The 25,639-nt window shown below is 34.7% G+C and overlaps 2 protein-coding genes, 1 long non-coding RNA gene and 1 pseudogene across 4 annotated transcripts; 2 read left to right on the top strand and 2 right to left on the bottom strand.

Annotated features, from left to right (window-relative positions):
* The window catches only part of LOC102586324 (EIN3-binding F-box protein 1-like), a 19,518-nt pseudogene extending 7,260 nt beyond the window's left edge, over positions 1 to 12,258 (top strand).
* Positions 12,259 to 14,411: 2,153 nt separating this feature from the next.
* LOC102581236 (uncharacterized) lies at positions 14,412 to 15,441 on the bottom strand. The gene has a single exon (XM_006358686.2). It carries the CDS (start codon positions 15,242 to 15,244, stop codon positions 14,579 to 14,581), a length of 666 nt encoding a protein of 221 aa, XP_006358748.1. The 5' UTR covers positions 15,245 to 15,441; the 3' UTR covers positions 14,412 to 14,578.
* A 3,785-nt stretch (positions 15,442 to 19,226) lies between these two features.
* On the top strand, positions 19,227 to 22,669 carry LOC107062904 (uncharacterized). 2 transcript variants are annotated; one of them, XR_001474919.1, is made up of 3 exons: positions 19,227 to 20,934; positions 21,013 to 21,075; positions 21,581 to 22,669. It is a non-coding gene; the product is annotated as an uncharacterized lncRNA (long non-coding RNA). The 2 variants fall into 2 exon arrangements; XR_001474918.1 differs by having other exon boundaries at positions 21,013 to 22,669.
* LOC102581573 (RING-H2 finger protein ATL74-like) lies at positions 22,465 to 24,340 on the bottom strand. Its single transcript, XM_006358687.2, has 2 exons — positions 23,457 to 24,340; positions 22,465 to 22,862 (listed from the first exon to the last, which is right to left on the bottom strand). Exons 1-2 carry the CDS (start codon positions 24,018 to 24,020, stop codon positions 22,812 to 22,814), a joined length of 615 nt encoding a protein of 204 aa, XP_006358749.1. The 5' UTR covers positions 24,021 to 24,340; the 3' UTR covers positions 22,465 to 22,811.
* Positions 24,341 to 25,639: the final 1,299 nt, after the last annotated feature.

Here is a 25,639-nt window from a genome sequence, read left to right on the forward strand (position 1 = left end):
GTAATTTTCCTTAAATTTGAGGAAAATGAGTTGATTTATAAAACATTTTCCAAAATATTTTACCCAACCAAACATGAGAAAATTGGAAAACATTTTCCGGAAAATGTTTTCCTTCATACCAAACACACCCTATATCAAAACTAACAAAAACGAACAAAACTCATTCACGAGAACTCTAGTACTGAGCTATATTTAAAGAAATTCATTCTTATCCAACCAATATATTACAAAATTAATGATTTCATTGATTTGACAGTACATGACAGACGAATCTCTTATTTATTGATTTGGTTTAACCACTAATTAGTTGCGTGTTAAAAAGCAAAGAACAGAACAAGCTAATGAAATAAATAACTTCATTATATCCCATGCACTCCAGAGATCCTTGCACTTCTTCACATAAAATAAATGAAAAGAGAAAAATGAGAGAGAGAGAGAGAGAGAGAAAGAGAAGAGAGAGAAACCGAAGTGGTGAGGAAGAAAATGAAAACTCTATCTTATCTTGAACAACTTATTTATATCCATTCTAGAAATAAAATAATGAGCCGATTGGGCAAGTTTTATGTTGGACTTGCCCATGACTTTTATAAAGCTATGTTTTTTAATTTGTTGCAACATATGTCAATTATGTGTACATGCAAATAGTATCACCATTAAGAGAGAGAAATTCAAGCACATAATTTGGCAAACATAAACATGCTATTGATACTGAAATGCAAGTGGTATCACCATTAAGAGAAAAGAAGGCTAGGCTACATAGAAGCATCCATATTTACAAAGGTATTAACGCCAACAAAAAAATCAAAATTCCTTTACTTCAACTTCTCAATTTTGAGAAGATGTTTGAAATTGAGTGGAATGCTAGTGGAGTAGGCATTGGTGCGGTCTTGATGCAAGAAGGGAAACCTATAGCTTACTTTAGTGAGAAGTTAAGAGGAGCTCCATTGCAATATTCTACCTATGATAAGGATCTCTATGCCCTAGTGAGAGCCTTAGCGAATTGGAACATTATTTGTGTCATAAGGAGTTTGTGATTAGAACCGATCATGAGGCTTTGAAGCATATTAGGGTTCAAAATAAGCTTAATAGAAGGCATGCCAAATGGATAGAATTTATTGAGTCTTTTCCTTATGTGATTAAATATAAGCAAGACAAAGAGAAAATAGATGCTTTATCTAGACTATATGCTTTGATGAATAACTTGACTTCTAGATTGATGGGTTTTGAGAGTTTGAAGGAGTTATATTCTAATGATGATGATTTTGAAAAAGTCTTTGGGGAGTGTCAAGTGAGCTTGAATAGGTGTGTACAAGTTTTTAAGAAGGGTAATGAAGCTAGAACTCCTAGATTTGAGTTGAAGGAGGGCTATTTGTTTAGGAATGGAAAGGTTTGTGTACCTATGTTCTCATGGAGAGAGTTGTTAGTGAAAGAGGCACACAATGGAAGTTTGATGGGTCATTTTGGAGTGTCAAAAACCTTAGCTATTCTTAGTGAACATTTCTTTTGGCCTAAGATGATAAGAGATGTGGAAAGAATTTATGCTAGGCATGTCACGACCCGAGAGTACCTCCTAGTCGTAACCGGCGTACTCGACCTCTCGGAGGTCTAATACAAGCCTCTTAGCATTCATTCATCGCATAGACACTAAAACCCACAAGGAATAAAAAAACTTTCTTCACACACGAATAAACTTTCATCAAACAACAAGCGGAAGACTTTCTAGACTTTATACATGACGTCTCAAACCATCTAATACTTTAGAGTACAAAATTCGGGACTAATCCCGTACACAACCTAAACAATACTAAAAAGACATAAAAGAACATATTGGGTATTGTCCTCGAATCTATGAGGACTCACTAAGTCTTCATCTTCAAACACCTTAGAAACCTATCCATCAACCATGGAATATCAACATCTCCAAAAATCCCTACACTTTAGTCAAAAGGGAAATAAAGGGGTTAGCACAATTAAGTACTAAGTATGGAGACCATGCAAAAACATGCCAAAAAGGACATTTTCAAAGAATAAATGCTTTCATATCAATTTGATAAAACCTTTCCTTTACAAGTATAAGAGACATAATACAAGTCAACATTAACATATAAGACCATAGCCAACCATACATATACTCAACATATGTCCATATACACACATTATAGACATACTCAACACTTTCACCAAGTAACTCATTTCATCATCCAAGGACCCTTATCTAAAATTACCCTAAGACACACTTGAGTGAGACATGAAGTGGCCGCCCATACAACCTCTTCATACACACCTAAGTGTTCCTCAAGGCTACTATAGACAAGAACCATCACACTTCAAGGTAACATACTAAGTAACTCACTTCATTAACATAAGCTATTCATTCAAAAAATCATTTAGACAATAAGTCATTCTCGAACATTTCCTACGATAGAAACAACTATCGCTAAGCATATAGCTTAGTGGTGCAAAAACTATAGGTTCGAAGCCCTCAGATTCACAAAGCTACCTTTTCTCAAGTCATGGGCAGCACAATTGGACATAATAAATAAATCAAGTAAACCATATATAAAGAGTGTCAAGTTCGATATTTAAAGATCCACATGTCAAGGACGCTTATAGCACCATCTTCCAAGAGATTCAATAACAGGGCTCGCCCAAATTATACATCATGTCGTCACACCAAACACAAGTAGGTATCGAGAAGGGCTGACGCCCTGTATCAAGAGGGGTCAAGCCCAATAATCAAGAGAACCAAGAACAATATTAAAAATGGCTTTCTAGATCATACTTAAAAATGGATAGCTTCCATTCTTAAGACGGACTAAAAATTCAGAGTCAAGATGGCAAATGATCTGAATCAAGAGGCATGCCAATAGTGACAAAGTCACAACCACAAGAAGGAAAAGGTCCCAACAAGAGTGCCAAGGGATCAAGCAATCCGTACAAGTGGGCGAGTTACACAAGCGTCTTTAACGTCTTAAAGGATACCAACACGACAATGCAAAGTGACAAGAGGTAACCAAGGTACCAAGATCAACTTTCAAATATTCCAGCAGTTAAAAGAGTGCAAGTACAAGTTTATACATAAATCTCAGTACTTTAACAAAGAACAGTCCAACACAACTTTGCGAGTTCAGACTGTAGACCAACCAACGTTTCAAGGTCCTCAACTTGTTCATGAGTATATACAACCTTAAAAATACAATTACATAACTTCTTTAACTTCTATTAGCACAGTAATATTGACGTAAAACAGGATCATCATCACAAGTAAGCCTAGCATGTACAAATACAACTATGCTCCCAAAACAGTGAATCTGTCCAGCCTAGTACCTCAAGTCGCAAGTTAGATTTGAAAAGGAAAACGGCAAAAACTAGACTTTATAACCTTCATGAAAGATGTAACTACATCTCTTAAGGTTGCAAAAAAATAAAAATCACCACAAAATACATTTTGTACAAAAAGATATATTCAAAACACTAACAGCTGATCATACAGGATTTCAATTTCCGAAATCTGGGCAGAACTTGCCCTATGTTGCGTCCCATATTTCGTATCCATAACAGTTAAATTAGAGTTTTACATAAACATAAGAGTTATAGGTATCCAAGTTAGCTTTCCAAATCATATTTATTCACTACAAACTAAGTTCTAGAGCAAGAGATATGCCTAAAATACCAAACACTATCCAGCTCAAAAACAGGTTTCGTCACTTACATCCGAAAGGAATGCCATATCCTATCGATTCATATTCAACAAAGCTTCTAATGTATCAAGAAGAGGCACCTAAGTCTACCAAGTCAAGACACACATCACATTATAAAGATCCTTCACATTCCATCATCATCACATATGAACAATAATAGAGGACACACTTTCAATCACTCTTCATTCATAAGTGTTAAGAGAGAACATGCTTTCAATCACAACACCCTTGCATTTACAACATAATTACCTTTACTTTATTAGATTCTCATTCAACTCCTTCACATCACATTCACAACACAATATCATGGTAATACTCAATTATTCATATAATGCCTTTAAGGCCATGATCCTAATACATTCAATAAGTAAACACTTTCACCATAAGTGGATCACATATCAATCTATCAGAATCCTAAATGAACTTTACATTAACAATGAAGTTAGGTCAACTTACCATTCTCCAAAGCCATAATCACCTTTACTAAATTCTACCACAATTCACCATAAGATAGGTGTAGATAACAATAGAAACCAATAAAACAATTCAATCTAAACATAATTCAATAATCATCATGAAGATTAATTCACAAAATGCCCATTCAAGGCTATGAACCCAATTACTCAATTCACTAACAATTTCACACAATTAGATATAGTTAATGGCATAAATCAACAGCCCACAACAATATAAACATAATTTTATTATCATCGAATCAAAATCAATATACCCACTTTATGGTGAAATTTAGGAAACTTGGAAAGACATGAGTTCATGGAATTTTATTTCTTAAAAACCATCAAAAAAACATCAATAATAACATAAATCATCATTAAAAATCATTTAATGCAAGAACTCATGCTTAGAATCGAAATTTGGGTTTTTGTGTTTTTGGAAGAACTTTGAAATCATTTGGATTGAGCTCCTTGAAAGGAAGAATAATCAAGGATAAAGGATTCCCATACCTTAACCTTCATGAATCCCACAAATTTTGAGAAGAAAACACTTGAAACCTTCAACCCTAGCTTGATTTTGGACCTTGACCTTTAATGGAGTTCTAGAGAGAACTTTTAGGAGAGAATGGTTTGTTTTGGAGAAATATGAAGAATGAATTCTAAAATACCATTTTAAATGTTTTAATACCTTTTTAAAAAAATACCTTAACCATGTATCTTGACCACACGAAATACCATCAACACTCAAGACGATCACAAACGAACCCACGTTAGGCTCTAGTTACTCTAGTTTGTTTTTAGGGTCGTTACAAGGCATTTGGATTGTAAGCATGATAAATCTGGTACTCAACCCCATGGGTTGTATACCCCTTTGCCTATTCCTAGCGTCTCTTGGCTAGATATTTTCATGGACTTTGTTGTTGGTCTACCGAGGACTAGGAAGGGTAAGGATAGCATCTTTGTTGTTGTGGATAGATTTTCTAAAATGACTCACTTTATTGCTTGTGATAAAAGTGATGATGCATCTCATGTTTCTACCTTATTTGCTTGTCATAAAAGTGATGATGCATCTCATGTTTCTACCTTATTTGTTCATAATGTGATGAAATTGCATGGTATTCCCCAAACAATTGTTAGTGATAGAGATTCAAAGTTTCTAAGCCATTTTTGGAGGTGTTTGTGGGGAAATTTGGGAACTAAGTTACTATTTTCTACTTCTTGTCATCCTCAAATGGATGGTCAAACCGAGGTGGTTAATAGAACCTTAGGTAATATGCTTAGGGATATGGTTAAAGGGAAGTTAACTTCTTGGGAAGATCAATTGCCATTAATTGAGTTTGCATAGAATAGAACTATTCATAAATCTATTGGCATAACCTCTTTTGAGTGTGTTTATGACTTTAATCCCTTGACTCCATTAGATTTAACTCCTTTACCCAAAGATGTTATTGTGAGTATAGATGCAAAAGCTAAGGCAAAAGCTATGAAGAACATCCATGAGAAACTAATGTGAATTGAGAAGGCCAACAATGATGCAACCAAAAGAGCCAACAAGGGACGAAAGCTAGTCACCTTTGCACCCGGTGATTGGGTATGGGTTCGTTTTAGGAAGGAAAGATTTTCAAGCAAAAGGAAGAATAAATGTATGCCAAGAGGAGATGGACCTTTTCAAGTGCTTGAGAAGATTGGGGATAATGCTTACAAAGTAGACTTACCAAGTGAGTATTTGGTCCATAATGTTTTCAATGTTAGTGATTTATCTCTTTTTTATGTAGGTGTGGTGAATTCGAGGACAAATTCTTTTGAAGAAGGGGAGAGTGATGTAGATAAAAGTGACACTACTTCAAGGAGGCCTTTCACAAGGATTCAAGCTAAGGATATTCAAGCATTGCAAGCTATATGAATGAAAATGGAACCTTTGGAAGGCTCCAACATGAAAGACTCGATATGTAATATATTAAGTGCTCTACCATTTTAATTACCTTGTAATTTTAATGAGGGGAAATTGAGTCTTTCTTTACTATTTTTAGTTTTTAGTATAAATAGTAGATATTAGGGTTTCATAAGGAGTTTTTGAATATGTTATGCCTCTTGTGAGAGTTTGGAAGCCCTTTGTTGAACTTCAACATTTTGTCCTAGAATTTGCAAGTAAGGTTGTTACTTTCTTGAGGATTCTAATAGATTAGGTGCTTCTATTTCTCAATTAAGTGGTGTTTTGGTTAGTTTCACCATTACATCTTTTAGTTGCTTGAATTTAATTGTATCTATCTCTTTTATCTATCTTTTTTTAATTCTATTTTATTTTCATCTTCTTGTTTCAGATCACAGCCATACCTCCAAGTTGTTGATCGAAATGGAATTGGATGTGCTGGGTTTGGTTGCTTGCCCGAAGGAAGGGATATCTGATTCGATCAACTACGTAAGTCATAGAGTTCTAGTGCGCGTACTCTTCCTCTATGAGCGAGACTCCATATAAATCTTCCACTCCTTGGGCGAGGCCTTCTGTTCTATGAACACCCCACTACTGAATGATTCACTTTCAAGTTCTCACCTCCGACCCAGAGAACACAGGGTCAAGCCAAGCCTTGACTCACCTAAATGGAATCCATATCTCCTCCATCTTGTCAAGAATGGAGGGAAATTGGACTCTGCCTCTTCTAGTACATTTACATTACACTACGGAGAAGTCCATTCTCTTCATGATCGATCCACGTGCTAGCGTAGTGCCCAACTTACTTAGAATTCAAAGCTAGCTTACTAAGGTAGTTTACTTTTTCATTTTGAAAAAAGAAGGCGAATTGATTTTTCCTTGATTGGACGAGCTAGCTAGCAAGCCAGAAAACCCCCCCTACTCACCTCAACATCTATAAAAAAAGAAGCTCTTTCTCATTTTCATTTCATAATAATAAGGTAAGCATCCAGCCCTCGATCTAGATCTACTGCTTCAAGAATCAACTGAGCTCAAGAAGTCAAAGTTAAGACGTCGACTTTGACAGGGGAGATGAAAAAGAATTCTTATCTTTAGAAGTAAATCCCACTAAACTAGATTTCTATGCTTGACATGAAAAGTAGAGGCAAGCGGGGTCACAGGCCGAGCCTCAACCAGCAGAGGGGGAAAACCATGCCAATCCAAGCACAGTAAAAGTGTGCCCACTCTACCTTTCTTTCTTTACCCTGGACTCTGTTCTAAGATACGTTATTTAGCTTAGGAATGCGTGAAAGAGCCATTATATAGCATCTGAGAACAAAAAAGCAGACATGCACAAGACAAAGGTAAGGCTTTACTTTACTAGTCATATCTCTACGACCCTTACTCTTCTAAGGGGTTAGACAAGCCTTCTTTCAAAGTATTTTTTTTTCATACAAATGCCAATGCGGGTAAACTAAACTTTTAGCTTTATAGAATCTAGTTGGGCTAGCCTATCCTTTATACTGACCAGGCCTTCAATCAAAGGCTAGTCATCATTATCTCATTGGTTTGCTTTCTGGTAGCTTTCTCTAGGCTAAGAAATTCGATGACTTGTCCTAGGGCTTTTCTTTTTTTGTTCCCCTTTGTAAAGCAATCGAAAAGAGACCAGAACCACGTGAAAAAAAGGTTTCATCAGCAAACATTATTGTGGAAATCAAGGGAGAGTGCCTGTTTTTAAAAAGATACAATAGTTTCCTATTCCCCCGAGCTTAGGGGTCAATTATGGGGGGTAATCGGTCAATCAACTCATTTCAGGGTTAAAATGTCGATCAACTCATTTCGGGGTTAACCTGTCGATCAACTCATTTCGGGGTCAACCTGTCAATCAACTCATTTCGAGGTTAACCTGTCGAGCAACTCATTTCGGGGTTAACCTGTCGATCAACTCTAGGCTGAGCTTCTAGTGAAAAACTAAAGCACTACCTTATAGAATGAAATTCCACAGTTTTGCAATAACTTGGCCTTTTTCTTCATTTCAGCTTTGATATGATTTTAGCCACCGAGGACCAGCTCAATGAGCACCTTTGGGCGGTGCTTTCTCGGTCAACTATCTGACTTATTCAGAACGACAGTGAACCAAGTCATGAAGAAGTGCAATGCAAAAGAAAACCTTCTTTCTGGAGGCCTTAGACAGTTGAAGATGAACAATCGCTAAGGAATAACTTGAACTAAGAGGAAGTAAGGTAATACTTGTTCAATTTCCCAGTATTCATCGAAGACTTCGCACGTACCCTTGTTAATTCTTTTTCTAATACAATACAAATGCCGCATATTTGTACTCATTAGTAGGAAAAAGTCCTTCACTTCAAAACAATCAATCAGGACTGGTGTCATCCACGCTTCTTCTGACTATTGAAAGTGAATTTTCAAGCTTTGAAGCTCATTTTCCAGCATTCCTTTCAATTCTTTCAATCGATTTGGCAACTTTAGCCTTTTCAGAACTTATTAAATATATAATTTAGTGTGTGTATATATATATATATTTATATATATTTATATATATATATATGTAAATAGTGCATGCATATAAAATTAAATTAATTAACTATCAGATTTTGAAACTCACTTTTTCAATTGAGATGGAAGAATAAAATTTACATTTTTGACACCTTTTTAAAGTATTTAACAATACTATAAGTTCATTGTATATTTTTTTGAATTTTAAATTTAATCTTATCGTAAGTGAAATTTTTATTAATACTTATATTTGTCAGTATGTACGACATAAAATTAAAAGAGAAAACAAAAGAATTAAACTTTACATTTAATAAATAAATGAAAATTTAAAATATTAAATGTTAAATTATAAATAACATTAAATAATATTATAAAAATAGTATTTTAAGTCAATAACTAAACCCATATTGAGACAAAGTTTGAATGCTAGGATAATTATTTGCTTGTTTATGATAAATGTTTGAATTTATTTATTTTATATGTGACCCATTTAATGTAAAGTTGGTAACAAATATCTGATGATTATTTTTTTCCATATGTTAGATTGGTTATTTGATGGACGGTCAAGACTAAATCTCAGCCTCTATTAATTGGTCATCCCACTCCACTCACTAGGGTTATCATGTAGTTCTCTAGAAACTTTTCGGCCGCTGACAATTGTGATAACATAAGGTTAGAACAAAGAGGTACTGTGATAATGTCTTCAGGTATGTTTCTATAACGTCTCTCTATAAATCATCTTGTTTCAAATCCTAACTTGCATTAAGTTTATGTTCACAATAAATTTTTAAGGTAAGATATTATATATGTGAATATTTTTTTAATCGGGACTCAACCCCAACTCTTGACCAAAAACCTAACTTCCAAATTTGGACCAAACCCTGACATCAGACTTAGGACCAAACTTTTGAATCAGAATACTACATCGACACCCGAATTGGGACCCGTCTTTTGAATTGGAATATGACCCTAAACACCAGACATTGACGACTGATTTGAGATCCAACCCCAACTCCTGAATTACGCCCGAATTCCGAATCATGACCTGGCCTCGAATCCCACCCCTACACTATAACCCGAGACCCAAATCAAGACCCGATATATGAATTGGGATATGAATTTCAAACCATGACCTGACTCCAACACCTATTCGGGACCCGATGTCTAGTTTCTGAATCGGAATCTGACCCCGATACTGACCTCAAAGACCGATTCATAATACAAACATGGCACATTACTTGGGATCTGACGTCGACTCTTGACCAAAAACCCTATTCTAACACCCGACTCAAATCACTACCCAAACACCCAACCCAAAAATTTGACCTCGAATGCTTACCCAGGATTTGACATCCAAATCGAAAATTGACCCTGAGCTGATTCAGAACTCGAGAGTTGGGTCTCCCATCAAAGTTGTGAGTTTGGTGGCGAATTGAGAATTATTAGTCGGATTCCAATTAGTATCGGGAATCGATAACCGAAATTTGATTTAGGGTGGAAAGTTTAGGTGTGAGGTTGAAAAAGAGTTTTCGAAAATGTTTTCCTTATTATTTTTTGGGGTAAGTCATTTTCCTTGATTTTGAAGAAATTAAATTTATTTGGAAAACATTTAAGTCAACCAAACATGAAAAATTTGAAATCATTTTCCAGAAAATATTTTCCTTCGAACTAAACACAAAACTTGTGTCTTTATCTTCTTTTTTTTCTCCCCCTTTCAAATCATAGTTTATATAGGTTGGTGATAAGAAAACATGATGGGTATATTATGTATATAAGTTTCTATTTTGATCTTTGTCTGATGTTTTATATCTTCTGATTTTCAGAAAATGGTGCTTTTTTCAAAGCTTCATATCTAAGTTCAAGATAATCATCTTTGCTTTTATCACATGGGCAAAATAGGAATGTAAATTTTTCTCCTAGGAAGAGGATTTGTGTCACTACCGCTTCTAAAAATTTTGAGCAGAGGAATCATCCTTCCATTGAAATCCTTCTTGATAAATGCCTCTTTGAGGTATTCAAACGTCTTCCGAGTGGCCAAAAGAGAAGTGTATGTGCTTGTGTTTCCAAGCGCTGGCTTACACTTTTAAGCAGCATTCACAAGGATGAGATTGCAGAGTTTAATGGTATAGAAGGTGAGGGATCTCTTTTAAGGTCCCTTGTTGGTAGGGAAGCCACAGATGTTAGACTTGCTGCTATTGCTGTTGGAATCGCAAATCGTGGAGGTTTAGCAAAGCTATCTATTCGGGGAGACAATCCGTGTCGTGATGTGACAGATGCTGGTCTCAAGGCTATCGCTCGATGTTGCCCTACTCTGAGAGATCTTTCCTTGTGGAATGTGTCTTTTGTTGGTGATGAAGGCTTATCTAAGATTGCTCATGAATGCCATCTATTATAGAAGCTTGATATTTTCCAATGTCCAACAATTACCGACAATTCTTTGTTGGCCGTTGCAAAGAAATGTAATCACCTGACCTCCTTGATCATAGATTCTTGTTCAAAGATTGGGAATAAGTCTCCCAAAGTTGTGGGTCAATACTGTCTGAACCTGAAGCTCGTCATACTAAAAAATTGTCCACTCATTGGGGATAAAGGAATTGAAGATCTCTTTTATTCAGCCGGTACTGTTTTAACAGAAGTAGAGCTCCAGGCACTACACATTAGCGACATTTCTCTAAAAATTATTTCACATTATGGAACTGTACTGACAAGTCTAGTTGTTGGTGAACTTCGAAGAATAATAGCGAGGGATTTTTGGGTCATGGGCATTGGTCAATGTCTGCATAAGCTGAAGGCCCTTTCAATAAGCTCTTCCAATGGAGTCAATGATTTGGGTCTTCACGTTATCTGTAAAGCTTGCCCAAATTTAAAGTTGTTTTGTGTCCGAAAAAGTGTCATCCTATCAGATAATGGATTGGTTGCTTGTGTCAAAGCTTCAGTCTCACTTCAGAACCTTCAGTTAGAGGAATGCCACTTGATTACCCAGGCTGGATTTTTTGGTATACTTCTGAACTGTGGTAAGAAACTGAAGACTCTTTCCTTGGTGAAGTGCTTGGGTGTGATGGACTTAATTAATGTAGCTCCTTCGAAGGCTCTTTGTTGTAACTCACTGGTATCATTGACTATTCACAAATGTCTTGGAGTAGGCAATGCTACCATTGTTGTAGTAGGTAGTCTATGTCACAAACTAACTCATATAGAGCTGAGTGGGCTTCTTTGTATAACTGACGAGGGGCTCTTCCCTCTAGTTAATAACTGTGCAGCTAATTTGGTGGCGGTGAATCTAAGCGGGTGTGTCAATATTACAGACAAAGCAGTTTCAGCCATAGTTAAATTCAATGGGAGATCTCTGAAGTCTCTACTCGTAGATGGTTGCAGACATGATACTGATGCAACATTAGTAAAAATTTGGAACTCTTGCTGGATGCTTAATGTACTCGATGTTTCCAAGTGTGGAATCACCGATTCAGAGATTACAACTTTGTCCAGTGCTATACAACTTCATTTGCAGATCCTCTCACTGTCTGGTTGCCCTTTGGTGTCAGACAATAGCTTACCCCTCTTGCTCGATTTGGTTCAGAACCTTCAGGGCTTGAACATACAGCAATGTCCCAACATCAGCTTTAGAACTGTTGATGCACTTGTAGAGATAAATCCAGGTTGTAATATACTTTTCTAAGCAGGTTCTCAAGATTCATGTATGGTCTTCTATTTGGGTTTTATCTAGACTTTTTAGCTTCCGCTATAGGAAAGCAGGGAAATAGATAATTTTTCAACGTTTACTTTTATTTTCAAGCATACATGTGTTAATTTGCATTTGCTAAATTAATAGACGACTTAATAGGTAACATTGTTTCTCATTATTAGAGAATAAAGATAAAATGCTAAGTTGGCTTCTCTACATCAACATTCATCATATTTATTTTGTCTTTATCAGATAAGTACTCAAGTGAAAGTCCCATACCATGCAAGGTTGTGTGTTTTAAGGAGAAAAGAGGAGAATTCCTATTTAAATTTTTCTTACTCCATGAATGCTCTTATTGCATAGTGAGAGTTATGCCAATAGAATTCGCATAGACTAAAATTTTTGCCTCTACTCTTCTCTCTATCTGAGTATTAGGTTCGACTTTATCAGATAAGTACTCAAGTGAAAGTCCCATACCATGCAAGGTTGTGTGTTTTAAGGAGAAAAGAGGAGAATTCCTATTTAAATTTTTCTTACTCCATGAATGCTCTTATTGCATAGTGAGAGTTATGCCAATAGAATTCGCATAGACTAAAATTTTTGCCTCTACTCTTCTCTCTATCTGAGAGTTAGGTTCATCAAACTCTATTTATTTTGTTTCAATCATATATGTAACAACATTTAATTGAAAATTCTAATCACATTTGAGGAAAAAATTAAGTGAAAATTGCCCAAGGATCTTTCTGAGTAAATAAAAAAGAGCACATCTATATCTTATTTTTTGTATCTTACCATTTTCAGCATATACTGATCATTTAAAATTTCACATTTATATATTATACACTGCTGAGACGCTTGATGACGTTTTACATGAACTCCTCGTATTTTTTAATGCACACTTGTGAGCAAGCATGTTATAGGTAAAGACAATTTTCTATGAATATAATGCTCCTATTGCATAGTTAAATTTTTCTTATTCCCTGAATATAATGCTCCTATTGCATGGTTAGAGTTATGCCAATCGAGTTCGCGCTCACATACTAAAGTTTTCGCCTCTACTCTTCTCTCTATCTGAGAGTTAGGTTCATCAAACTCTATTTCTTTTGTTTCAATCATATATGTAACAACATTTCATTAAAAATTCTAATCACATTTGAGGAAAGAATTAAGTGAAAATTGCCCAAGGATCTTTCTTAGTAAATAAAGAAGAGCACATATGTATCTTGATTTTTGTACCTTACCATTTTCAGCATATACTCATCATTTAAAGTTTCACATTTATATTTTATACACTAATGAGATGCTTGATGACGCTTTACATTAACTCCTATTTTTTTAATGCACCCATGTGAGCAAGCATGTTATAGGTAAATACAACTTTTTATGAATCCTCCAACATAGTAAAATAACTTATGCTTTTAAACTGAACTCACACTCTAATTTATGTGCTATTTCAATTAAAAAATAATTATATTTCCACCAACATTTCAAGTTTAGTTGCATCTGATAGGTTTTTTAATTTGTGCACTACATTAAACTCCTCCACAGGTTCTCAACCTTCTTTAATAGTGTGCATACATTTCCCTCAAGATTTTGAGCTTCCTCAAGAAACAGAAAATCCAATTCATATTAATGTTTGATGTTGCTCGCTCTTTTGGTATTGTTCCTTTCTCGTAGGAACTACTCTATTTTTCGTGTTTATTGTTATGTTTTCTTCATTGTTTCTTCTTTTATTACTAGAGTTTGATGGGTTGAGCTGAGGGTCTTTCGAAAATAACTCTACTATGTGAGTTATTACAAATAATCCTTGATATTCGTTATTTGCTAAACAATAAGATGGGCAAAATAAGAAAGCAAAATATGTTAGCAGTGATGGATTCAAGATTTCTATTAAGGGGGTTCGGAAAAAAAAAAATAGTGCTTAAGATTTTATTTTGGAATCTCATGGTAAGGTTCAAACCCCTCAACCATTGAGTCAACCTCTAATCTTACATTTAGGAGGTTCAAAATCAATATATAGACATAAAAATCCTTTAAAAAACCTACGTAATTTATTGCAGGTCCCATTCCTTCTCCTTGAGAGATAACTAGCCTATTTCGAGCAAAATATGTTTGTACTAATATTATTAGATTCACAGTTTCTCTATGTCATAAAGATGGCAAACAATATATTCAAGCCTTGCAATACACGTTTAGGATGAGTGTCATTCGTACATTACTCAACAAATAACAACCAAATCAAAGCAGTATGATTATGAGTAAAACCTTGTTTATACATTTGGTGAATCACAAGAATTAATGATTTGATGAATAGTCATTGCAACAACCAAGAATTTTGAAACTGCATAAGAGCACTGTCCCTAAAATTCTGTACTTTTGCTAAACAGAAATGTGTGCAAAACAATCCCATCCCAAATCCAGCACCAACTCTACTGGTTTTCAACAAATAACAAGCTGGTGAACATTCCATCCCTTTCCCCTGTACAACTACTCCCCATGCCTTTGTTATTCCTTCTCCTTCTTCCTCTACAAGTTTCTCATCCTCACTTCCAAGTTCTCCAACGAAGATAAGCCCATCTGGTGATCTCTTCTCCCATTCACTTTTCTTCATCGGCCAATCTTCCTCCACCGCTCTCTCCGTCTTGATCTTCACTTGTCCTTTTCCATCGTCAGAGTATATCTGAACCAACAACGGCGCTTGTTTCAAGTTCTTCACAATATCCACCACTGATTCATTCATCCATTCATCAATCTTCCCTGATAATACACCTTCCGTTTTCTGATCCTCTTTCATAACTCCTCCTCCTCCTCCGCATGAATTTGATAAAGATAGAGAAGACGAAACACGATGAGAACACACCCTTTTCTTAATCTGCTCAGAAACTGAGAGAGAAGAGTTCAATTTCAAATCAGAAACCGTATTGGGTTTGTTAAATTGAATCAATGAATGGGTTCTAGGATGAATCTTTAACGATGCCATCTTTGAGCAGGAAAAAACAATTCCCCTTTAAAGGATATGATGAATCTGTAAACCAGAATTAAATAAGAAAAAGGGGATTTTAGGGGCTGAGTAAGAATGGAGTCAGATTTGATGTTCCGAATAAGAAGGGATTAAGCTCGGGTTTTGGGCGGTTATATTAACAAGAAAAAGCGTCACCCATTTTAAAGGGGCGTGTCCTAATGTATTTAGGAGTGAGTACACGCCAAACTAAATTGATAAGAGTAAGAAATTGCCACGAACAAGCAAATAGTAGGTGCGGACCACTATTGGTCAAAAATACCTCTATTTTCCCATGAGTCAAATATAAATTGAATGTATTTTTTGACGCGTTTAAAATATGGAAAATTGACTATTCTATAGTTTTGCTTTTAAATTAATTGGGTAACAAAATTAAAAGAAATAATTAATATTATGTTACAGTATGTAATATTTGTAAGTTTTTGTGATTGGTTAAAAATGGGGAGGGGCATAGACATAAGTAGGATGCGTGGAAAGAAGAGGTGGCACGCGCAGTTCGAGCAACGGCACAAGCTTGGGAATGGATTGGTCTAAGATGACACACGCCTTTTGCGTGAATATTGTGCTGACATGGCGACGCTGACGTTTTGTACCTTAATAAATTTTTATGACGTTACACATAAGATCATAATTAAAGTTTTTTTCTTCTTTTTGAGCCTCTTAATTTACGATCCCAAATATTTATTTATTTTTCAAAAAGGGGCAAATAATCACTAATTCTTACCAAATTTTATTCAATTTAAAATTTAACCACTAGAAAATATTATTTGGATGATTATTAATTTAGACTATAATACGTATAGTTCTAAAATTTTGTACATATCTATAACATCTGGCAACTCCACACTATATATTGAACTATTAGAGCACAATTAATTTGGATGAGTGGTGTGATGTTAATAACTAATAAGGATGTATGGTTATGCTCAACCGCGTGTTGATATTTTAATTCCAACACATCTAACCACTCTTAGTTCGAATTTGATAGAAGAAGTTATACAATGTTCGTTGTGATGGGGAACAACACTACACTAAGATCATCTTCAACTCCCATCTATTTTACTCTTTATTCATGCTCTCTATTTCAATTATTGAATATTTTAATTAAATTTATATTATATAACATTTGTAATTAATATATTATAAATCATATAAGATCATTAATTAAGTCTCTGATATTTGTAATTATTTTCTAATGTATTATATTAATTTTAAATTTATATTTCCACTAAAAAATTATTTAAGATATAAGTTATTAGGAAAAACTACATAAGTAGATATACTTCACTAACATATATATTGTTATTATCTATACTTTTAAAATATTACGTATCTTATCAATAATTAAGAGTTTCATGCATATTTTACACTTAAATACATGTATTTGCTACTAGATACACCAAATTAGGGAGAGATGCGAGCGAGATTGAGGAGGGAGGCGAGCGAGATTCGTATGTATCTCAGAGACATGTGAATCACATTAGATACATGTATATGTATGCATCTGGAGTGATTCGTATGTATCTGGATACCAAATACATGAGAGAGTGGCGAATGAGATGGGAGAGAGGCGAGGGAGGCAAGCGAGATTTGCTATGTACCCCAGATACGTGTGAAGGCACTTGGATGCAATATATCTAGAACAACTTACACATAAAATTGACCCCCATTTATTCAAGATACATGTATTTGACGTATCTGGAGGCACCAAATTCTGGTAAAAATATTGCAAACTAAAGAGTATATAAATAATTAGCTCTTAAACTAGTGAGATTTATGTAAGTTCCCCTTATTTTTACTATAATTTTTTAATTTTCTTAAAATAACAATCATCACAAAAATGAAAAATGCATGTGTAAATGAGTAATTAAATGAAAAACATCTAATCTATTATTGAATAGTATACTACTTTCATCCTGAATTAACAGTCTTTCTATTTTTAGTTTTTTTTAAAAAAAAAATATTCGTCACTTTAAAAATATAATTGTTTTCACTATGAAGACTATATAAAATTTAAAATAAGTCAAAAAATATAAATTTAAATATAGTACACAAAACACTTGAATATAAGAAGAAATTGTTAATTTAAAGATACAATAGATAACAGGACATTCCAAAACAAGCATTCATGTGCTGCCAAAACAAGAAAGCATAAAAGATGTCTTTTGCCCAAACAAGGCAAACCATAAACCAGTATCACAAGTATCAGGGGAGGAAGGAATCCTACTGAGTGCCCAAATCACCATCATAGAGCGCGGTATTTTGCCTCGGCCTCACGCTTAAAGGGGAACTCCTCCAATAGAATATGTAATATAATAATTTTAAAAGTTACGACAACATTTTAGTAATAATTATATAGGGTGATTATTTAAAAAAAAAAAGATTTATTTTATGAAATAAGAAAATAAAAAATAATAATATAATATTGAGGACAGAAAATAAGATTTTTTTTAAAGTGAAAAAATAGAAAATTGAGTTAGAGTTAGTTGTCTCCTAATATAAAGATTCTCTATATCAGTAATTTCTATATTTAGAGAGTAAAATAAAGAATGTGTTAGAGATGCCCTAAAAGTCATGGGGAATGAGAGTTTAGAGAAAATTGACCCAAGTATAAAAAAAAACAAAAGGCGTTGTGGTGCAATGCCTAACGCAGTGAAGTTCACTGCGGCATTACCCAAAGGCCCAGTCCAAGTCTATAAACACCACAACTGCCTAATGTGGAGGTTTGCCTATCTGTATACTTGATCCTGCATTTGTATAAATGCAGCACCACCATCACCCCCAACATAGGGTACATATAACATGTACTGGTATGTGCTATATCTTGGGCCTCTGTGAGCCTGCTACGAGGGTCTTGCCCGCAGGCCATATGTGCCATATCTTGGCTCAAATCAGGGGAACTAGTGCGTGACATTCCAGCTGACTACCAAATGCAAATGATGCCACAAAGACGGGTACACCACAATCGTTGAGCTCACTATGAATGGTCCGGTATCAACCTTGTGAAAAGTGTCGCACATATATCTTAAATAAAACCTATGAATACCCTCCCATCGTTAAAGGTAGCTTTTATTCAAGTACTGCCTTAAAGGCCTATGTTAAAGTATAACTAAAGTCTTACATTAGTGGTTAATGAGATGGGTGAACTCTTTGTAAGGCTTAGACAATCTTCCTCCATTTGAGCTAGTTTTTGGGGTGTAAGTTAGACCTAAGACCTAATTTAATATGGTATCAAAGCAGGGTCCGTCTCACCCAATGTTGGGGCCCAAAGTCAAAATTGCCCACGCACCAAATGTTAAGCACTAGGCGTGAGGTGAGTGTTAAAGAATAACTAAAGTCTCACATTGGTGGTTAATGAGATGGGTAGACTCCTTATAAGGCTTGGGCAATCCTCCTCCCTTTGAGCTAACTTTTGAGGTGTGAGTTAGGCCTAAGACCTAATTTAACGATCTATAATAAGTAAATTACGACAAAGATCATTTAGCTACTCAAGTAGAATCTCTATATAGCACTTAAATTTCAATAAACATGATATCTAGTTATTCAAGTCATCAAGTGCTAATTCTTGTTTTATCTTATGACTAATTGCCTATGTGTTCATATATACAAGCGCGACCATATTATGGCTGTCTGTTTTCATTTATATTTCAAGTAAAGATACCTATAATGATGTGAAATATTATATGAATACTTTGTAATATCTCAAAAGGAATTATTTTACCTATTATACTTGAAAGAAAATATTATTTTATGTTCTTTGTTGATTTGTCAAAATGGACAAGTAATAAGGAACAACTAAAAAAGAAAAAGTGGACAAGTAATTAAGGAGAGAAGAAGTATTATTCTTGTCCTAAAGGGTCTTTCAATACCCATTTTCTGGCCGAATCCTCTTCTTATATAAAGTGTCATCACCTCTTGTTTTTTTGGGAGAGACGAAGTGAAGTATACAAATATTCTTTCTCCAAAATTCTTGTGCTGGTTTTATATTAAAGAATTTTGTTAGTTTCTGGCTCCTAATTTTATATTAGAAGAGCTTGTTGAATTTGGGAATATATCTATACCGGGTGAAATATCTTTAAGGACAGGGTTTTTCAACACGCCTCAAGCTATGAAAATTTCCTACAAATGTTCATGACAAAGGTATTTTCCATAAGATTTCCAACATACTTAACTCAAAGGAGATCTATGAATATTGTCACTTCAACCAATAGACGTACGAAGTACGAAGACAAGAAATTTCAAGTAAGAAGAGCATATGAATATTTTGGCCATATTAGGCATGTTGACTTGTAGAAAGTAAAGGCTCTGTTCACATATATCAACTGCACCGACTCCCTTTAAACTGAGAATGCTCAGCTGAAGGTTGACATCAAGACTCCTCAGGACGAGATCACAGCTTAAGAAGAAGATAATACAAGAGCAGTTGGTGCACAATGGGTGTATTGAAAAAACTGCTATAGGGCGTTGAAGCTTACTGCTAGCCGCACCTACTGCATATTCTGAGAACTGGTCTAGTAGTTGTTAGGTGTGATCGAGTTTGTAATTGTTTGTTTATTGAAGTTTTGTTTGTTAAGCAAGAGTCACTATGTGTGTTGAATGTTGGTTTGTAGAATGCTAGAGACTTAGAGTTATAAGTTTTTGTTGAGTTTATTAGTCGGAGTAAACAGATTTGTTCGAGGTATTGGAGTTAGTTCATTTGATTATTGAGTTGTAATCTAAAATCAGTCTTTGAAGTTTAGTGAACGTTGCTAAAAAACCTACACCACTGTAGGTCTTTTACATCGTTGAAGTTTAGTGAAGTTTATATAAAGGCCGTATTAGTTTGATAATTTTATCGTGTACCTACTACCTCCCACTGGCGTAGGTATTTGTTATTCTGCCTAGGCAGATGGAAATTTCTAGCCTTTTTTGTTTGTGCTGGAACTTGAGCGGTAATCTCATTCATTTCATTGATCACTAGAAAGCGGTGGCAGATCGCAATTGCAATCAAGTAGTGGGAAGGGGATCCAATCTTAATTCTAGAATTGACTTCTTCTAACTCAATCATCAATCTACTTTGTTCCTTTGGCGTATTATATTAGTTTTTACCACCAATCTTTTCTACTTGGTGGTACTATGTTAGTTTTTACCCTTAAAATTTACTCCTCCTCTGAAGCCTCACTATGTGGTATCTCTTACGCCTTTTTGTGGCCCCAAATTGTGTCCGGGTTACAAGTACCTTCAAATTTAAAGAAGTTGGTACTATTCGGGACTGATATAGAAAGAGCAATTTCCTTCATTGCGGGATTACCAAGCCTGGAGTATCTCCAGTTACAAGATCTGTATCTTATAGATTCTGAACCGAGTTTTTCTCAATCAAAAGAGTGGTGCCTTCGAGATATCACGTTCCATAAACTGAAGTTCTTGAAACTGTCGTGCTTAAGTATCTCAAGGTGGGATGCCTTGGAGGAATCCTTTCCCTGCTCGAAACACTTGTTATAAGAGCATGCGACAATCTCAAGGAGATCCCCCTTAGCTTTGTAGATATTCCACCACTGAAATAAATTAAGTTGATTTTGTGCAACAACAAATCTCTGGAGGCTTCAGCTGTGAGAATTAAGGAAGAAGTCGAAGCGATTGAAAGATGTGACTGTGTTGACATCACTACCCAAGTAAGTAGAAACATACTCCTATGTGCTGTTTTTGAGTATGTATGTGCATCTAATGTGCAAACAATATGCGCAATACAGAATTTGGGGGGAAGGAATATAAGGAGGCCGTGAATCAAGTATGTACCCGTAACCACAACCATGGTATTGTAACACTACTACTGATTGCTAAGTTTGTCTTAATTGATCAACTCTTTTTCTGTATGATTGGAGACAAATATATATCAGATGGTCTTTTACTGTGATTTCTTGTTGCCTTCTGTCAAATCATTGTTTCATTTTTGTTTTTGAACATCATAGGAAGCCAGATATATCGATATCACCTGTCAAACCCCTAATCAGCTTTCCAGGAGGACAATGGCAGTCCCTGAAATTAATGAGTATAATTAGTTAACGACAATGTTGATAGTATATGGTATAGCCACACAAATCTTATGACAGGTTTAGACAACCCCTGAAGTAATATATTGTTAGCACATTCATTATGTTAGAACGATATTTGATTTATTGGAGAGTGCTACCCAGCTTCAAATACTACACCTTACCTTTGAGTGGTCCACCATTGTATCCGAGTTACACTTGCCTTCAAATATAAAGAAGTTGGTACATACGGGGACTCATATAGAAAGCACGATGTCTTTCGTTGCAGGACTACCAAGTGCACTGGATTTGTGAAGGATTCAAAATCAAGAAAGAAGTCGAAGAGATTGAAGGATGCGATTGCATAGACCTCATCATTATCGAAGTAAGTAGAAACAAACGCCTATGTGCTGTGTTTTGAGTAGCTATGTGCATCTAATTTGATAACAGCATGTATAATACAGTGAGGAGAGCTTTTTCTAGCAACTGTGAGTCAAGTGCCTGCAAAACATTTTGCAAGAGCATCCGCAACTTCATTTTGCGAAAAAAAATATTTCAATCAATACTTTTTGCTACATGGAAAGCAGCTTGAATAAAGCAGTATCATAGTACTATTAGCACTCTACTTTCAATTATCAGAAGAATATCAAGAAATGGCTCCAAAAGGTACACTGCTGTATGCCTTCGTACAGATGCGGTACTTTGGGCACTTGGGTTGCTTTGAATGAGCACACATGCTGTCTCCTAGCACTGCACTTACTGTTTTTCTTTTGTTTTATATAAAGGCCACATTAGTTTGCCAACGATAATTTTATTATGTACCTACTACCTCCCACTAGCATAGGTATTTGTTAATTCTGTCTACCAACATTTATGCAAATGGGAAATTTCTTGCCTTTCTTTGTTTGTACTGAACTTGAGCGTAATCTCATACGATTTTCACCCATTTCATTGATGACTAGAACGCGGTGACAGATCGCAATTGCAAGCAAGTAGTGGAAAGGGTATTCAATCTTAATTCTAGAATTGACTTCTTTCAACTCAATCATCATTCTACATTGTTCCTTTGCGCACTATGGTAGTATTTACGAGCATTCTTTTCTACTTGAACCTAATCAAGTAGAAGATAATGCTGATCAATCAAACGTCAAAGGAGGTAGCAGAGAGGGTCTGTTGCCTAAATGTCCAGTTGATACCTTACTTTGCAAATTGCAAATAACTATGCTGTGGACCAAATTGACCTATAAAAGGGGAGAAAAGAGCTATATGATGAAAAGTTGTGCAGAGAGATTCTGTTCTTTTAGCACATGCTAATGATTCCTTTTGTTCCTTATGGCTAACAATCAATATATGAATGTGCCTTATCAAATCAAACAGAGACAAACAGAAAAAAAAAGCATAACAAATATTCAAACTTTAGGCTTTCTATGAACAAATTTGCAGTTTCCAGAGTGCTGATGATGATTAATCAAGTAGTAGCAGTGTTGCTGGCAGTTCAAGATCATGGTTTGATATTTGATCTACATGACTAGCTGGCCATAGTAACAAGACCTCCATCTTACCATTGACATCTGACAACGCAACCGTAAATTGTTACGAATAGCTTATAATCACAAAAAAACATGCCATGTGGAATAAGTATGAACTCTGCTTTACTCATCCAAAGAGTTAATATCTCATATGTCAGTCAACTAATAGTTCTTTTCATAGAAAGTCACTCAACTGTTTTTTTATAACCTCAAAGTCAACTCAACTAATGGTTCTTTTCATGTAAAATCAATCAACTTTCTTTTATAACCAATTGGCACCTAACCAAAAAAGTTAATACCTCAACTCCACCATTTAGCCTAGAATATGCAAGTTTGAGCAATTTTCTTAAGAAGACAAGTTCAAAACAAATTCAAAGATTGGAATAAATCAAACAGTTTCCAAATACAGGTTTGGATGGAAAAGAAAACAAACTCAAAATTTTCAAATGAAGAATGACATCAATTCTTACTAGCACATCTTTGTGCAATTGAAGGCTATATCAATCTTGTGTATATGATAAAAAAAAAAGAACTGGTTGGTTCTGACTACGTTGCCAAACAAACAAATGATCTGAAGACTGAAACACCTACATATTTTTCCCTTTTAAAACAAAAAGATACTGCAAATTAACCAACCTCCTCAGCAGCAATAGCAGGAGCAGCAGGAGGAGGAGGAGATTGCCTCAATCCAGTTTCAAGATCCCCTGCTGCTGCTGCCGTTGTGTTCTGTTCGAGCAACGATTGCCGGCATGTTGGACATGAAGAATGTAAAGCCAACCAAATATCTATACACTTCACATGAAATCCATGGTGACATTTCGGCAAAACTCTCACTTTTTCACCATCAACGAATTCTCCCAGGCAAATGGGACAATCAGTAGCCGGAATATTAACTCCTGATCCATAAACAGAGAGGGGAAGTTTCCTCAGTGTGCTCTTTTTCAGCCCTGTTGCAGCTAATCGTGCAGTTTCTGACTCGAAAGCAAATCTCCTGCTGCAACGTAACGCACATCTCACAATTGAATTCAATCCAAGAGCACATATTAATGCACAAAGCAGAGCAGCTAAAATGATCACCATGTTTGTATCGAAATTCGCTTCGTTTGAGTAACCATGGTGAGGTTTGCTTATTGTACTACTAGGTGGAATTACAGGATGTGGATCAAGAAGTAGCCTATAAGGACGATGATAAACCTCCATGATCTTCAAATTCTTAATCTTGGATTTTTGCACTAGAAGAAGAAGAAGAAGAAGATTATACACAATTCTTCGCAAAAATTGGAACTGGACTAAGCCAATTCAAGTTTAAATCATGTAGAGTCTTATAGAAGATACTCAACTCCACAATTAACACACTTACGAGAAAAAACATAGAATATTAAAAGATCCTATTATCATTGTAAATTCACGAATTAAAAATGCTAGTGAATAAAAGAAAATATAAAGAACAAGTGGTGGGGAGCTATGTGTTTGTTTATCTTTGGTTTCTTTATAAGAGTAGTAAAGTAAAGAAGAGATGTGATGATAAATAGAGATTTAAAGGTGATATTTAATTGTCACCTGAAAAATTAGGAATTCTAATTCAGAAACAGTTTTTTCTTTTTTGGAAAGCAAAAGCATCCTTAATTAACTGAGAAAAGACAGTATAATTAGACCTGTTTCAACTAGTATAGTATATAGTAATAATATACAATAAATAAAGTTCAATAGAGACAAATCTTTCTTTTACCCGTTTCATGTCCATTCAAATTAAATACAACTTCTAATATCTTCATTTTTTTATCCCTTCCTTCGACTTCTCACACAATCTTAAATTTCACTGTAACAATAAAGCCTTCCATTCAAATTTTCACAGAAAATTAGTTACTTGTCATTAAATTCCGAGTCGCTTGAATTTTAGGTAACTATAAAGAGTGCTGGTAAAGTTATCAACTATGCTAAAAAAAAAAAAAGGGAAGTGTTAAATTGCCAGAAAATTTGGTCAGAAAATTTTAAAAATTATAATATTTTTTTATTTTAAAATAAACTGATCTTTTTTCCATTTTTTATTTAAAAGATGTTAAAGTTAAAAGGATAAAAATATTTTAAAAAATAAAATAACATAGATAAAATATTATTCTGATTAAATTTTCTAACCAAAAAGATTTCTCCCTAAAAAAAATCCCATTTTTTTCATGGCATCGATTTAGGGTCAATAACAATGATCATTAAAACTACCTAAAATTTGGATCTTATAATATCATTAATGACACACCTTATTGGCAAATATTAATATTAAGAAATGTCTCAATAAAATCACAATTACAATATATATATATATATATATAAATATATATGTTTTTTGGTGTAGTGTTTGGAGGTGAGGTTGCCAACCCTCTTGTCTTAATTTCTCTATGACTATTTACTCAGCCCAATTTAATTAATCATTATACTATAAATAAATGTCTCATATTAGTTATTCATTTTACTAAAAAAATATTGATTAAATCTTTTCTATATTAATTTTGCAATTTTTTTTTAAAGTGTTCATATTTATTACTTTAAGACTTTTAATTAAGGAAAAGTAGAGGGGCAAAGGTGAAAGTGGGGCAGGGGCTGTTAATGTGGATTATGGTACCTGATCCTTTCTAAGCACTATTTGCTTCACACACGATAAAATATGTTTAAAATGCTTATTCTCAGCACCAAATCCTACTTTAAAATTCATAGTATCTGCAATTCACCCTTACTTTTATCATTTTAATCGACTTCCCAATTTGTTTTTAGATATACAGGTCAAAACCAAGGGAAAAAAATAAAATAATTTTTTTTACCTCATT

Source organism: Solanum tuberosum, unplaced genomic scaffold (genome assembly GCF_000226075.1).
Source record: "Solanum tuberosum cultivar DM 1-3 516 R44 unplaced genomic scaffold, SolTub_3.0 scf00279, whole genome shotgun sequence".
In the NCBI taxonomy this organism is placed as follows: Eukaryota; Viridiplantae; Streptophyta; class Magnoliopsida; order Solanales; family Solanaceae; genus Solanum; species Solanum tuberosum.